General features: G+C 39.5%; 1 protein-coding gene across 4 annotated transcripts in view; it reads right to left on the reverse strand.

The window, feature by feature from the left end:
- thsd7aa (thrombospondin, type I, domain containing 7Aa) overlaps positions 1 to 16172 on the reverse strand; it is an 84462-nt gene that overhangs the window by 37650 nt on the left and 30640 nt on the right. For all 4 annotated transcript variants that reach the window (XM_044139119.1, XM_044139118.1, XM_044139117.1 and 1 more), the window contains exons 2-5: positions 13251 to 14430; positions 9314 to 9562; positions 8648 to 8829; positions 3204 to 3359 (exon numbers count right to left, since the gene is read on the reverse strand). In XM_044139119.1, the coding sequence (XP_043995054.1) occupies positions 3204 to 3359; positions 8648 to 8829; positions 9314 to 9562; positions 13251 to 14430 (1767 nt within the window). The remainder of the gene's footprint in view (positions 1 to 3203; positions 3360 to 8647; positions 8830 to 9313; positions 9563 to 13250; positions 14431 to 16172) is intronic.

A 16172-nucleotide genomic window follows, 5' to 3' on the forward strand; every position in this document is an offset into this window, starting at 1 on the left:
CGTCCTTTTGAAAATCCTTTATTTAATCAGTAGGTCAGCTGGACATGAACCATCCTGTGTCTGCACTCACTGACAGAAGTGCTATCTGATGGAGGATGGGTGGTGTAGAGGGGGGAGTGAGGGAGCTTTGTTTGGAGAAAAATGAGGCTCAGGCTCTGGGAAATTCAATTTAGGGCTCATTCTCTAGCTATCTGCAGGGGGTTTAATGATTTGCATGGCTGAAAGATAGCAACACAACACATGCTTCCATTGATAGACCTAGGGGCTTCATTTTTAGTCGACACACATACATGAATGCAATCACAGTTAATGTACATTGCCAGGCAACAAAATAAGAAATAGTTAAAAGGATGAAAAGGTTAACTGAGGTTGATACAACTGAAGGATTAGCTTCTAAAACCCTTTAACATCTCACGTTGTAGGAAACAGGACACTGAAAATAATCTTCAAACATAGAGCACTGACTTAAAGCCCACAAACAATCATTGGGTGTGTTGGAAAATAAGGAAAATTACACATTTTTATCAACAAATAGTAGTAAAAAAGCTCATTTAAAGCTAAAGGTTAGCTGTATGCAAATAAATATTTTAACACTCCATAAAAGAACACAGATCTTGGCATACATGGAAGCTGTGTTCTTTTATCACATGTGGTTATAAGAAGAACAAAGTTATTTATGGACAGGAAATTTAAGACTTTACAAGAACTCAAGTGGAAGTTCTGCTAAAGCAGCATTTGTAGTATTTGTGGAACACCAAAGAAGAAAAAAGTTCTGCCCGGAGTCTCTTTATAGAACAAGTAAGAAATTCGAAACTAGAGGTGAATAGTAGCTGTTTCTAGTTCTGTCAGCTGTTTCTATTAGTTTCCCTCAGTTGTTGCAAGTCCCACCTGCAACAGCTTCATCCCTAATCAACTTACCTGTTTCTCCTTCCAGTATTCAATCTTCTGAGTAAATATTCTCCTACTTTTCATGTGGTTGTATGCCATTGTCTCAAAAGAAATTAGGTGTTTTAATCCTCCCCTTTTGTTGTGCTTTTACAAACTATAGCTGGAAATAAAGCTTGTAGGATGTAGAACACTTCCTTTGATCAAAGTACATGTCCAATCTTACATATTTATGTAAGGCTGGCCTCCTGCATTCAATGTTTCTTTTTCATTTTTTAAAGTTTTAACACTCAAAGATTCAACTTGGCTTACAATAATACATGAAACTGCTCCTTCTTCAAAGGTTTAGGAATTAGTCCTAATGCAGCCAGTAGGAAACACTTTTATTGTATGTCTCTGTGGTATTTGGAGCAAAGCTAAACAGACATGAAAGTCTTTGCGCGTGTGTGCTTGCAAGCGTGTGAGGGGGTGGGCATGGGCGTGGGGGGGGGTGTGCGTGTGTGTGTGTGTGTGCGCGCACACCCTTGTGTGCGTTGTCTTTGCAAAAGGAACAGTGCTTGACAGTGAAAGTAGAAGTGGCACAGTGAGCAATTGGATCCATCATTAAGATGCATGGAAGAGAATTTTCTACCATCTCTTTCATTTAAAGCACTTCATTAAAGCAGAGTCAACATGCATTAGTCATTGTAGATGCTATAGCTTCAGGGGGTAATTCTGGCTGGAGTGGCCATGCTTCCAGAATCATGCAGTCTGTCATTATTGGAGGATTTTTAGAATGGAGAATCAAATTTTACACAAAGAATAGGCCTAACAATCAACAGCCCTAGAATGTGTGTCTGTGGGTGTTTTAGGTGAGCTTGTCTACGCCACATAACTGGATAAGCTGCAGAGTTCATACATGGTTAAAATCTCCTTTATTGACTACTATTTGTCAGATAAACAGTCTTAGGCTTTGATTGCTTTCATTAACAATGAAAAGCAAAACATGTGTCCTTTGGGTTTCCCAGGTTAACATGTTAAAGCATGTATCTCATAAATTATTCAGTCTCTCCCACTGTGAAGTAAATCTATCTGTTTTCTCCTGCTAAACAGTCATTCTGTGCCATTCCTGGTCCCCTCAGCTAAACGTCTTATTTTATCTACAAAATTCTGAAGAAATCTCAGGACTCATTAGACTCAACCCATTCACTGCTTGAAGCACCAGCAGTTTTAATAAAGCTTAGATGAAAATAAGTTATTTTTGGTAGACACAGTTGTGATGTGACAAATAAAAGGAGCATACCACCACTGGACTGTTAGAAGGCACATGGCATTCTCTCCAGCTGGGCTATTACACGCTTGGCGACCTGTCCAAGCTGAGGCGTATTAAACTGAGCTTTCTCATAGACAGTAATACGCTAGGGAGTCCAAATCAAGATATTAGCCAGTCATATTTGTGCCATGGAAGCATAATGAAGACTGCTGTTTTAAATGTGAGCAGTAGGGAACCGATTCCATCTTTGGGAGGTGTGTGTCCCTGTAGCTTGGCCATTTCTTCCTGCAGTATTCCACTTGATTAGAATTTGAACCAGGGCCAATCAGCGAACAGAAGGAGAAGTAGTGAACAATGACGTTGACTTTCAGCTCTGTTTTACAATTGTAGTATTTCTGTACTTTTAGCAATGGCAGCGGTGGAAGTGAACAAAGGTGTTCAGTCCATGTTGGCCACTCTTCCAAATATTGCATTAATATTAACAGTTGTCTCGTTCAGCATGCCACTTCTCTTTTTCAGTGGAGGATGGTTGTTTACAGCGCAAGCAATTTCTGGTAAGCTTCATAGCATTATTCTGGTAAATTACACTTGTCAAGGCCAAATGTCAGCCATTTGGTAAAATTTATTATGAGTAAATTGGTAAAAGACTGCCTCCAGGAAGCAATTGTTTCTCAACAACCAAGAGTCCAGATCCTCTGGAAGAAGCAAACAGTGTAGAAGAAAGGGCTGGCTTTTACCAGGTTGGTGTCCCATTACATCTGGCCTAAAAATAACACAACTCAGAAAAAGAACATGATACCAACTGTAAAACATGGTGGTGGTAGTGTGATAATCTGGGGTTGTCTTGATTCCAGAACCTGGAATACTTGCTGTGATAGACGTAAGTATGAATTCTGCTGTTTACAAAACAAATCCTAAAGGAGAATGTCCCGCCTTGTATTAGTAGTCACTAAAACATGACCTTGAGCTGAACCATAATGCATTGTGGCTTCCACAGTGATGTTTCATTCTAAGAAGGTGTGGTACACTGCACACCTCCAGTCAAAGTTACCCAGTAATTTCTTACCTTTCTTAGTGGTTTGGTCTTGACAGTTCTCAAAAGTGCAAGGTCCCCAAGCGCTCCACAAAGACACCTCACACCCCACAGGGCAGCTGATATGGCAGAGCTGTGTGGTATTTGGAGGAACCCCCAAACACAGTTCACTGTCCACTGGCCGCAAACCTATGGAGAAACACAAATGATGAATGAACTAGAAGCAGCTGTGCAAACTCAATTACAGAAACAAAAGCACATCAGAAAAGAAATAGAACAGCAAAAAATATAAATATCATGACTAGTCATTGATGCATTCTGACAAATATAAATTAGTTGATCAATTGTACTTTCACACCAGAGTTAGACTGTCTTTTTTCTTTGTGTATTTCAGATACAGCCAGGTGTCAATGACTCTCTGCAAGGTCACCAGACTGTTGAATTATTCAAGCTGTGCAACAACAGCATTCAGCTTCATTCACATGCAAATTACCATCCCCAAAGGTCTCTCCTTTAGTATCAATAAACTTTTATTTGAGCCCGTGTACATGTCATGCGTCCTTTAAACCACATGTAATGTTATAGAAGATAAGTTAAATCAAGTAAAATGATTGGTTGATCTTTTATTTCTATCAAAACAAATGTTGTCCTATTTCTTTACATCCTCCCATGGTTACTGCCATACTGTAACTGCACAACCAAGAACTGTTTGGTTTCTGAAAAACTGTAAGTTCCTACTGCGACAGACTGGTGACCTGTCCAAGGTGATCCCGCATCTCGCCCAAAATGTTTGCTGGAGATAGGCACCAGCACCCCTCTCGACCCCGCTATGGACCAGGGTGATAGAAAATGTATTGATGGATTTAAGCTCCTAACCTTCTAGTACATCAAGTGATCTGACCTCAGTTTCCCTGTGCTATAAAAAATAAACTCAGTTCTAATTACATCAATCAGAAGTTATCCAGGAAGAATAAAGGACTATGTTTTCTAACAGTCTCATGCAAGAAAATATTTTACATTAATATCTATTTGCATAGTGCCAGATCTATGGTCATAAAGATTTGTCTTTTAGACTAATGGTTAGTTTGGAGTTTACAACCTCAACTCCAATGAAGTTGAGACTTTGTGTAAAACATAAAGAAAAAATTATGATGAGTTGGAAGTCCTTTCCAACCTGTATTCAATTGAATCCATTACAAGGGCATAATGTTTAATGCTCAATCTGAAAAATTTCATTGTTTTATGGAAATAGTCACTTTTTTGTATTTTTTGGTCACTGCAACATATTCCAAAAAAGTTGGGACAAGGACATATTTATCACTGTGTTACATCACCTTTCCTTATAACAACACTCAATAAGTCTTTTGGGGGCCAAGGAAACTAATTGTTGATTTTTTTACCCATTCTTGCTTGATGTGAGACTTCACATCAAGCAAGAATAGAAATCCAGGATCTCTGTTCTTGTATTTTGCGCTCCACACACTTTCAATGAGGGAGAGGTCTGGACTGCTGGCAGGCCAGTCTAGTTTCAGCTCACTAGAACTGGAACTAGTATTCTAGTTGTGGCAGGCTGCAGGCCTGTACCAGACAGGATGTCATACAGGATGTGGTAACATGTTGAAAAGATTATCTACTATTATGGATCCTTTATCAGAAACCATGACTCAAAGCTGAATGTGGGCATTTTTATTACAGACACAAATGTTTAGACCAGTAAAATTAAATTGTGGAAAGTCAAACATTCCTCCCAGAATTTTCTTCATTAATAATGTTAAAGCAACAATAGCCCCTTTGTTCTTCTGTACAACTGTGAAGTCTAATAAGCTTCTCCCCAACCTAGCACCGGCAGATTAATGGACACTTCCTCACAGACTGCCCTTGCTCTGGTATCTTCATGCCAGATGGTGTGCATTCCCATGTGCTGTGCTTCCAGACACAAATTAGGGAGCCGAGAGGCTGCCTCCATGAGCCACCTGCCAAAAATATCCTGGTACCCAGCTCTGTTCCAGCTGAGGACTCATGGCATCACAGTGGCACAGCTGCTTTCCAGCATGTCATTTAATATATCATATCAACTAGGGTGCGCATTAATAAGAGTGAGTCCATAGACATTCATATGATATGAATTATATCATTAAAACATTAATTTGTTTTTATAACTCAGTTCACTAAATGAAATGCATTATGTAAATTATTTACTACAGAGTGATGTTTTCAAGCATTTATTTCTGGTAATTGTGGTGATTTTCCACTTTACAGTGAATGAAAACATGCCATTTAAAATTAGAATATTAGATTGGCCCAATAAAAATACATTTTAAATACAGAAATGTGTCCCTGGTGACAGCTTAAATTCACACAGTCTGAAGAGGGGTTGAGTGGACTCCGCTTGAACTTTTTACCCTGTGCGCGGTGCCAGTGGCGTTCCGGTAACCCAGTGTGCACTTTTACAAGTTGTCTTAATTTTTTATGGTTTTGGGAACTAATCAGCTGATGGGAAACCCCCATCGCTTCCTTGTTGAATGACTGTGACATCTACCGCGCTCTTCCTGAATGTTACAGTAATACTGTGGGAGGGCTTAACAGTTAGATCTAGTGGAAATATTTGCTGAAAAGAATAGAAATCAAGCAAACATTGTTGCTTTGCCTTCTCCTCTGTTGTTTGATGTCTCAGACACACCACTTGACCCTGGGAATCTCTGTCCTCCAACTCCCGTGGATTACACAGGAAGCCTTGCTTTCCTGTCTTCATTATTTAGAGTAATTTGGGGTTTTTTTTAAAGAAAAATACAGGAAAAAGGTTTTACAAGCAACATAATGAGTGTGTTCCCTTATGGGTGTTGTGTGTCCCACTGCCATTTGCATTGCATTCATATTGGTTTGGGGTAGGTTTGTGCTCGTTGTGCATTTTGGGGATGCATTCATGTGGATCAGGTGTAGAGAAAGTTTTGTGCATACACTCTGATAGTGTGCAGGTGCTCCTGGAGTTAAAAACGATTGTGTGCTAACATCTTCTAGAACTGTGAAACAGCTTTCAAATGAAAGAACACTTTGAATTCTTTGACAAATTCATGTATGAAAGAGCCACAATAATCTTTTAAAATAACATAAAAGTGCTGAATATCCAAGGAGTCAGTAATGAGAATTGTGTATTTATGACACCTAAATATTTGAGAAGGAAAATGATTTAAAGTAGGTTTGCTAGGTCCATGTTTAGTTTCAGCAATGATCAGTCAGGGATTCTGTTCTCTTATTTGGCAGACAAAGGAGGACAAGCCTTTACAACATTCAAATAATGAATGAACGAATCAGTAGTCAGTTTTCCTTTAGGTGTCAAAACACCTTTAGATGAGCAAATTGTCACTTTTGTGAAAATATTCAAAATAAAGTTAGGTTGCAGAATCCTATTACTTGTGAAACGTTGGCTGTGGAAAGAACAAAGGAAGGAACTCCAAATTTCTGCTTCAAACAGTTCTAGGAAATTATCAGATTGTTGTATTTATGCATTTAACAAGCATCATCAATTGGACAATTTCAGTCTAAAAGACACTTTCAGACTATTGAAGCGGATGAAGGAGAGCCTGTAATGTTTGAAAAGTTTCTTGAGTATGAGATAGGAAACATTTAGGATGAAGATGCTGCTCTATTTATTGCTTGGTATGACCAAATACTACCTGACATGATTCCATACATGGTGTCAGGGAAAATTACAGACTGAAGGGAGGATGATGAATGTGAGCAGTAGAGCTGGCAGAGACAGTTTATCCCACCTACACTCTTCACTCCTCCTTTTTCTTGTATATCTTCCTTTGACTCTGTTTCTTTTTGCCTATTGCCTAAAGCAGAATCTATTGAATTTTCACATCTCTGAATGCCTTTATTAATATCTTCTTGTTTCTGCCTAAAAACAATCTCCATGACAACCACAAAAAAGAAAATAGTATCTTTTATGGTATGTCGACTTAGGCAGCAGTAAGGAATAAAACCCAGGAAGTTGCCCGCCTCTGTTAGCAGAATCAGCACTGTGGATTCTTGGCTTGGAAGGCTGAAAACGAGCCACTGGTTGTGAGCATAAGATCTGAATAATCTCAGCAACAGATGCCAGTTTCACCAGCCAGATGGACAGAGACTTACTGTGTCAATGCTGGATAAAAATGGGCAAGCTTCCAGGCCACTTCCAGCTCTGTGTGTTCAGCACAACCATTGATTTACTGGAAAATGTACATTTCAGTGCTTTCTTCACTGCACTGCATGCAAGCGGATACTATTTTAATTCTTTGTCCAAAGAGATGAGCCATCATTGCTAAGCTCATTTGTAACACAGCTTGTACGTGTAATTTAAAACTAGTGTTAGTTTTAAGCTAATTTATTTCAAAATATTTGTGAAGCAGGACCTCTACAGAATCACATTTTTGCTCAACTATAATATTGTCTAGTCTTGTTCTATTTGTTCTGTCAAACACTGGCAACCGTTTACAGTACACCAGGATACAGTTTAGATATCTTGACGTTTTATTTCTTTGCAGTTCAGTGAAAACTCATTCAGAATGATTTGAAAGCATCAACATTAAATACTAAAATAAACTCTGGGTCTTCACTGAGCCATTTCTAAAAGATGACCATGCTTTGATTTAACCATTTCACTGCATGGCTGTACTTACACCCCACCACAGTCTTCATAGGTTCTCTCCAGGATTGTTCTTTAACTACTACACCCATTAACTCCACCAACTTGTTTGTCCAACGGAAGAAAAGACATCTTAATGCTGCTACCTTCATGTTTCATGCTGCAGACTGTTAGATAATTTTTGGTATTATCATTTTGTTATTACTTTAGTTCACATTCAGTCTGTTTAAAATGTTCTTTTCCTTATGTGTGTATTAACTGACCTGGAGGTCAGGATTGTCTGTTTATCTTCATGTGAGCAGTTGTATATTGTCTTGTTAACAGCTTGACCGAGATTTGAACCGGGCTCAGATCGTAGATCAGTTATCACACCTGGAATTGGGTTGCTGGTTGTTTAGGTTACATGTTTTACAACCTCTGTTGTTTTTACTAACTGCCCCCTTGGCTGTTTTTCTTTGACAATAAAACAGGGGCTCGCGTGGATGGATATTCAGAACTCTCTGTGAACGGCTTGGAGAAGCTGCTATCGGAGACTTCTCCTTTTGCAAAAGCTTTGTCATAAAATTCATATATGTTGTCTGTGGTTCTTTTATGTAGGTACAAGGAAAAGTACCTATCACAGACTGTGTGATAGGTTTCTACCAACCGAAGTGTTTTACTTTTAGGTTAAGAGTTTGCTGTGTATGTTAGCACTGGAGTGTCCCCTTCATGACTTGTGGAACACTTTGAATGAGATGGTTTTCTCATGTTTAGAAGGGACAGTATCTGAAGTGTTTAGAATACCACAGATCAGAATTAACTGAATATAACATGTTAAGGACTATAGCCTCCAAAGAATAACGGGAGTTACCTTCTCTACTCCTCAGTGAACTGAGATTAGGTGGAGCAACAGCACTGGCCTGCACACAGTAGACCTCGCGTGTCTGGATTCCACCTCCACACAAGCCTGTCAGGTTTCCACGTCGACGATCCTGCTGGCTCAGCAGCATGTCCACCCTGCACTCTGTCCACTCTGTTGTTTTCCAGGTGTAGCTGATGACACATGAAGACAGATGAAGTGTCAGCTTGAGAACACATTAACCTAAGCTTCATGTGACCAAACACAAAACGGTAAGAAGAAAAAAACACATTTATTTGATGCCAGAAAATATATATTCTACGTTAGAACATGCTGCTGAGATGGACACAGAGTCAGTGGCCTATTAAAAACAGGCATTATGTCTTTTTTAACATCACTTAAGCCCAAAATTACTTATATTCCTGGCAGATTTTGACATAAGTTCCTTTTTATCTTCGTCATTAGAGCAAAGAAATCTTTTAGCTCATATTTTAATAATTAGTCTTTGATGAAGATCTACAAGTCTTTGAGTTGGAAGGCCCAGGATCCATCATCTTAATCTGTAGAACCCTCCACAGATTTTCAGGTTCAAGTCAGCACTCTGACTGACACTCCTTAACATTATTATTATTTCTGGTCAGAAGACACAGGTTGTAAAATGAAAAGTTGTTAACTCACACAGTGCATGGAGGAACTGCTCCATCCTGGGGGCTGCACGGCTCTTTTTCTTCAAGTTCTGGGCACTCCACTCCCCCGCCGATTGGGAATTGGCTCACTTTCCTACTGCGACTGCGCTCCCCTTTAGCCCCATTGGGGTCGTAGCAGTGCTTGGAGCAAGCTGACCACTCAGACCACTCAGTCACATCACAGTCTCTGGGAATCACGCAGGCCTGAAAAGTCACTGGCAGTGTCTCCTGAGAGCAAAAGCTGCAGAACAAGACAATGGTCAATTTTAATTAGGTGCTGCTGGTTATAAGAACACAACATTAAGGTGTTGTTAAGGTCAACTGAATGAAATTTATTTTAAAAAACAATAACAACCAGTTAAATTTGCAGTTGGATTTTCTGTGTGTTTATTTAGGTTTCTGTGTTGTTCCTTAATTGAGTAGCGCTGTTTCTCATTTCCACTGATCGTCTCCCTGTGTATTTAAACCCACCTTGTCAAGTCTGTTGTTTGAACCAGTTGCTCCCAGTGTTGAATCATTAACCTTCTGCTGCCTGGGTTATTGTGCTTGTTTTTCATTAATTTCATCATTTCTCAATCTACAGTCTGGGTCCATCGCTTCTTCCTCAACATCTTTACACCGCAATTCATGACAAAACATTTCTGTCTGCCTCTTTTCTCTGTTCTCTCTTCGGTTCTGCTTAGCTAAATTGTTTGCAGAATCAGTTGTGATTTTCTTTTTTCAAGCCCTTTTTTTGTATTATATGACCGTCCCTTTCACAAAATATAAAAGGATCCATATTTATGGAACAACAGCTTCACAAAATAGAGGAAACATTTTTATGTTTCTAGTTTCAATCAAAATATGAAATAAATAGTCCGATGGTATTCTGACCCCCACGCTAGATAACCTTGATCCTGTGCTATTTCCAACATAATACAGTCAATAAGGTGTAACTAAGCCTCTTTAAAGCTTTCAGCCATCTGTCTATACAGTAAGAGGCTGATAATGAGAAAAGGTCTGTGGATTCTATTCTTTCAGGCATAACAAGAAAAGAAGTGGTAGGGCCATGGCTGTCTTAGGATGGAGTTGATTGTGCTCACTGGCCTCTTTTAGAGTGGAGATAGCCCACAGACAGAATAAGGCCATTCAAGTGGTGTCAGTGAGCCATGCTCACTGACACCACATAAAATTCAAATGACAAATGAGTTTAAGGGGATCTTAAAGTTGAGCTTGGCCCAACTTCCATTAAGATGCTGCAATACTGCCTGTAGTGTGAATGAATGTCATAAAATACTATTAAACATTCAAAACATTGGACACATAAATAATACACCCGCAGATACCAGATTTTGCACCCTCTATCATACCATCTTGAATGCTTAGACTAACTGTAGGAATGCTGAATCTACATTCCACCATGAGAATGAAAACAATGAAACACAGAAAAATCATAATTTCTAAACTAACTTAGACTTTGCAGAATGTAAATCATTGACTACTTGACATCCGGTAGTTAATACAACTATTTCTGTAGAGTTGGTGCCTTAACTGTAATTCAGTGCTGAATACTGACTCTCACAGGAGTAACAATTACCAGCAAGAGCTCAAATTAATTTATAGATATAATCTACCTGATATGACAGACTTTGTTAACTGTACAAGAGTTACCCTTCTATTAATACTATCAGGTATAAATTTCATTTGTCTGAATTTGCATAATGTCCTTCCTGGCTCTGATTGGTGGTTTTTGCTTAGAAGTGGCTCATTTCTGCAGATGGCTATAGTAACACTGGGAGCAGGTGGAGGAGCTTGAATTTTTTTTTTCACAGATTATGTGTTTATATTATACTGTTGCAACATGGCAGTTGTGTAAAATTAATTTATGTTTTTTTAAGTTACATACTGCAGCTTTAATGGCTGAAAATGATTCTTGATCGTAATATTTAAAGAAGTCCAGCCTTTAACCTTCCTATGGTGTAAGGGTCCCTACGGACCCGTTTTGAGTTTTAGCATGCATAAAAGTACTTCATACATTTGTTTTTTGCGTTGAAACTTTTTGACTTTGTCAGGGACTTCCATTTAAACAAAGTAAAATCAATTTTTAATTTTTTATTTTTTTTACTAAATTATAAAGTGCTCTGGTGGAACAAAATGACTTTTGTGGTGTTCGGGTCATTTGTGACCCGGTTAAAATTTTTGATTATACTGAATCATTCCATTCCAAACATGGCAACATCCGTTGGAGCACAGTTCCTCCTGATGTGCATGCAAACATAATCAAAATGACCCCTGAGGTCACGAGGTTTGCTGTGAGTGACATCAAGACGTGCTTTGATCTTTTTTTTTGCAATTGTCACTAAAAAAAGTCATAATTCCTATGACAAACCTTGAAGGGAAATAGTCCATGGCAACACGTGGAAAGACATTGATGAGACGTACCTGGATGCCTACATTGGTGTTCTCCTTGCTGGAGTTTACAGATCCAGCAATGAGGCAACTGAGAGTCTCTGGGATGCATCAACGGGCAGAAATATTTTCCGGGCAACAATGTCTCTTCGGACCTTTCAGATGATCTCAAGAGTCCTCAGATTTGACAATTGAGACACCAGAGCAAAATCTGACAAGCTTCCTCCCATCAGGGATGTTTGGGAGAGATGGGTGCAACTCCTTCCACTGATGTTCAACCCAGGGCAAGAGGTGAAAGTGGATGAACGTTTTCTCTCTTTCCGAGGAAAATGCCCGTTCCGGCAATACATGCCCAGCAAGCCAGGCAAATATGGCATAAAAATCTGGGCAGCCTGTGATGCTAAAACAAGCTATGCATGGAACCTACAGATTTACACAGGCAAATCTGCAAGCGGCATCCCTGCAAAAAACCAAGGTAAACGTGTAGTCTTCGATTTGATAATATTAAAATTAAAATCTTTTTTTTGTTGAACATTTAAGAATTGTGTTTTAATATCTCTCAGTTACACTCAGGTAACAGAACAACTGATTATTTTGTTGCCTTCTTCTCTTAAGGTTCATTTAACCACTTTTTAGACATTGAAAACGACGGGTATGCTGTTAAAACAAAGGCCCAGGGGGCCACGAAAAATATTAAAATCTTATCCAATCTTTTCATGGATAAGGGAGCCCAACCAGCTAAACAGGAGTTAAGAAAAACATTTGATGATAAAAGATTGTTTTTAGCGTATTTTATGGCTGATTTAATACACGGGTCCAAAATGACCCGCTAACACTACAGATGGCAGCAGAAAGCTAATACCAGAGGAAGGTTAAACATCCCCAAAAAACATTAAATAATTTGTTATATGAGAAATTATTGTTACACCATAAGAAGAAGGCGTCAGAACATATAATAATTCTCTTTTCATTTCCATCCATCCATTTTTTACACTCATCTCAAGCTTTCAAAGTTACGGGAGCTTTTCCTAACAGTGATTATCCAAGTTAAGGTCTTTAGCCTACCCAGGATGTCAGCTCATTACAGGACAAATCAGAGACACACCATGCATGCACCTACCCTGTGATCTATCACAAATGATTGTGGACTGTAAGAGGAAGCTGGGGAACCCAGAGAGTATTCACAATCCACCTATTCAACAGAGAAACTCCACAAGGAAAGACCCCAACCCAGAATTTGAACTCAGGACCACGTTATAAACTGGACATGGTAGTCTGTGCTCTGGGTTATTGTTTACTTGTGCTATTTCTACCTGTGTTTATTAATAGCTGGTGGCATTGCTAACAATGCTAACATTGCCTGTGATGTCATCAACCCAGCTCTGGAGATTTTGATTTGTGTTTCTCGCAGCTACAAAAACTTTAACGTTTTAACTTTTGGTTTATTGCAAGTAAGACAAGATTTTCTAGCAAGAGAAATGAAACAGGACCTATACAGATGCACATGCTTACAGAAAAAGTGACATTCTCATCATTTGTACCTCAGAGCTTCAATGGTCCCACTCTTGTGTACACAGGTCACTTCTCTGGTTTGGTAGCCAACTTGCAGATCCCAGAATCTTCCTCCTGGGCGGTTCTGGCGATTCTTGTTCCTCTTCTTTTTGATTAGCTCTCTGGTCTCTGGGTCTTTTGTTTTCCCCTTTTCTCTCAATCTTCCTTTGCTTTTCTCTCTCATTTTCTCTTTTTTTGCCTTGTTTTTAATCTTTTTCTGTCTTTCTGCCTGTCTGAATGCCTTGCCCTGTTTTCTATTAGCTCTGACCAATTTTCTGTTGCTCAAAAATTGTTTGTTACCATTTTTGGACACTTTCTCCTCACCTTCTGTGGACTTTATGTCCTTTTCTTGGTACTGTTTTTCATCATCTCTCATCTTTTTTCTTTCTCTCATGGTCTGTTTGCTGTCTTCTCTGGCCTGTTTGTCACCTCTTCTGGATGGTGTTTCACCATCTCTTGGCTGTTTGCTGGCCTCTTTAGCAGATTTGTCACTTTCTCTAGATCTCTTGTTGCTCTCTTTCGGTGGTTTTTCAGCTTGTCTGGTTATTCTTGGCAAAGGTACAGAACAGGAGCCCCAAGGTCCAACTCTGAGGCTGTAAAGGTTTTCCTCTCCCTCACACAGGCCAGGCTGACACGTCTGAAATTCAGTCAAATTTGGACAGGCAGACCCACCAAACAGTGGTGGTGCCAGAACAAAGCGCATCCGATTCCGTAAGCCAATCCCACATGTTTTAGAACATGAAGTCCACGGGCTGAACTCAGACACCACACAGTCCCGAGGACACGCTATGAGACAGGCCTGTTCCTGCCTTGGTTTCGGTTCAAAGTATTCACAAATTACATCCTCCGCAGGCTCGCCATCAGATTTCTGAACACAACCCACTTCCCGTGTCTGAATGCCCTCCTCTCCCCGTGTGCACACTGTTGGCCGCTGCACTCCAGCACTGCGCATCATCACTGGGACACATTGGTTCCAAGCACCAAGCTGCCATTCGTACAGATCTTTGTGCCAGTCACACACTCTGAAGCAGCTCTGCTGGTTGTCTGGCCTCTCTGTCTGGTCACAGTTTGTATGGAGGGTTGTCCATCCTTCAGAATGGGCGCACCAAACTGCTCTGCTCTGGCTGCCTCCAGGTCCACACTCACTTCCCATACACCGACCCCAAGGACCTGCACAAATGAAGGCAAGAACAGTCAGGCATACATTAGAGAGAGCGATCACAGTTTTTGCAAAGCAAAGGCAAGATTAGTTCTATGTTTTTTATGAGATATAGAGTAAAAAACTTAATTTAATTCCTCATTTGTTATCCAAAGAGATCAGATGTTACACAAGTGGTCAACAGAATGCAGCACTTGTTCTTTGGGGATACTTTAGTTCACATTAGTTCACCAGAGTTCCAGTGAGTTTTGGATTATTAAAAGTTCTGACCTGATTCCATGAAAGAGCACACTACCCATTAAAAAAATTTAAACAGTAAATTAAATTGCAAAAATGATTAAAATTATGTTAAAATTGTGTTAAATAGAGTCAGTCTTTAGCAACTAAGCCTTTGAAGATAGAATGGACAAAATATTTAAATAAGAAATATCAAGCAGCAGCATGCAAATGTAATCTTTTCTAAGCTGTGATTTGGGGTTTTACTCAACAAGGCCACAATACAATGAACGTGTACTGGTAGGTTGCAGCTGCAAGCAGAGAGTTTGGATCAATATAAATCAATAGAGATGGAAAAGAACTGGTCCAAATGAAAAAGACAGCTGCAGCCTAAGACCTGGCAACGCTCAGTGGCACTTCTTGCCCTCCTTCAGTGAGAATGAGGAAATAAGTCACATAATAATTCAATTCAATTCAAAAATACTTTATTACTCCCAAAGGGAAAATAAAGCTAATGGATAGTAGCCGGAGAAGTGAGGCCATTGACTCAAGGTGGGTGAAGTGTCTTTCCCAAGGACACAACAACAGAGGGATCAGGGATCAACCCAGCGACCCACCAATCACAGGGCAAAGTCCTACCATTTGTTATCATCATCACCCCAAAAGCATTTGGGTCAACCATCTGGTGATTTTGGTATGTCCTGTTAACCAAACCCAAGATGAGAAGTGGTCATGAAGACAGACATGGCAACTTGGAAAACCTACAGACCAATTTCACATCTTTTTGAATGGACTTTAGAAACCTAAAATAATGCTGCCAGTAAAGTTTTCTGATCTTTTTGTCATCAATTTCATCAACCTCATCAATTTCTTGAAATTTAAAGGAAATAGAGAGAAGCACAGGATGAACATTTGTTCATCCTTTTTAAAAATACTTTACTTTACATGACATACATGACGGAAATAAAACCTGCACATTGTCTATTTATATATAGGTTTTTGTATTCCTCTATACAGCTGTCAGACCTCCTACCTGATCATCTGTACCAGTTTCAGTTGGTGATAACTTTCTCTGTCTTGGTATTTACAGAGATAAATACTTTCAGTTTTTAGATATAAAGGTGAAAGAAATTAAAGATGGCCCCAGGCAAGCTATGTTCTGGTGCTGAACACGTCAGTGATAAAAAGACTGAAAGGGTCAGCAGCACAAGAAATTATCCATGAACTGACAGACACCTTCATTTCAGGGACTGGGAAAGTTCTGTGCTGTTTTACAATGAGACAGAATGACTGGTTTCAGCTGTAAGTAGCATCAAGAATGGAGTAAAAAGTCTGCAGACGGTTCCAACCATCACTTGATGTAAGCACTGAGTGGAGGTCAGCACAGAGAATGCCTCAGAAGTGTATTAAACAGCCTAAGTGCTTGTTGGGACTGCATGAGGTGATGGGTAATGCTGTGTGGGAAACAAACACTCCATCTATGGAAGATTTATGGGTTCCATGAAGGCCTGAACCTCTACTCATAATGATATTTTTT

This window comes from Gambusia affinis, linkage group LG14 (genome assembly GCF_019740435.1).
Source record: "Gambusia affinis linkage group LG14, SWU_Gaff_1.0, whole genome shotgun sequence".
Classification (NCBI taxonomy): Eukaryota; Metazoa; Chordata; class Actinopteri; order Cyprinodontiformes; family Poeciliidae; genus Gambusia; species Gambusia affinis.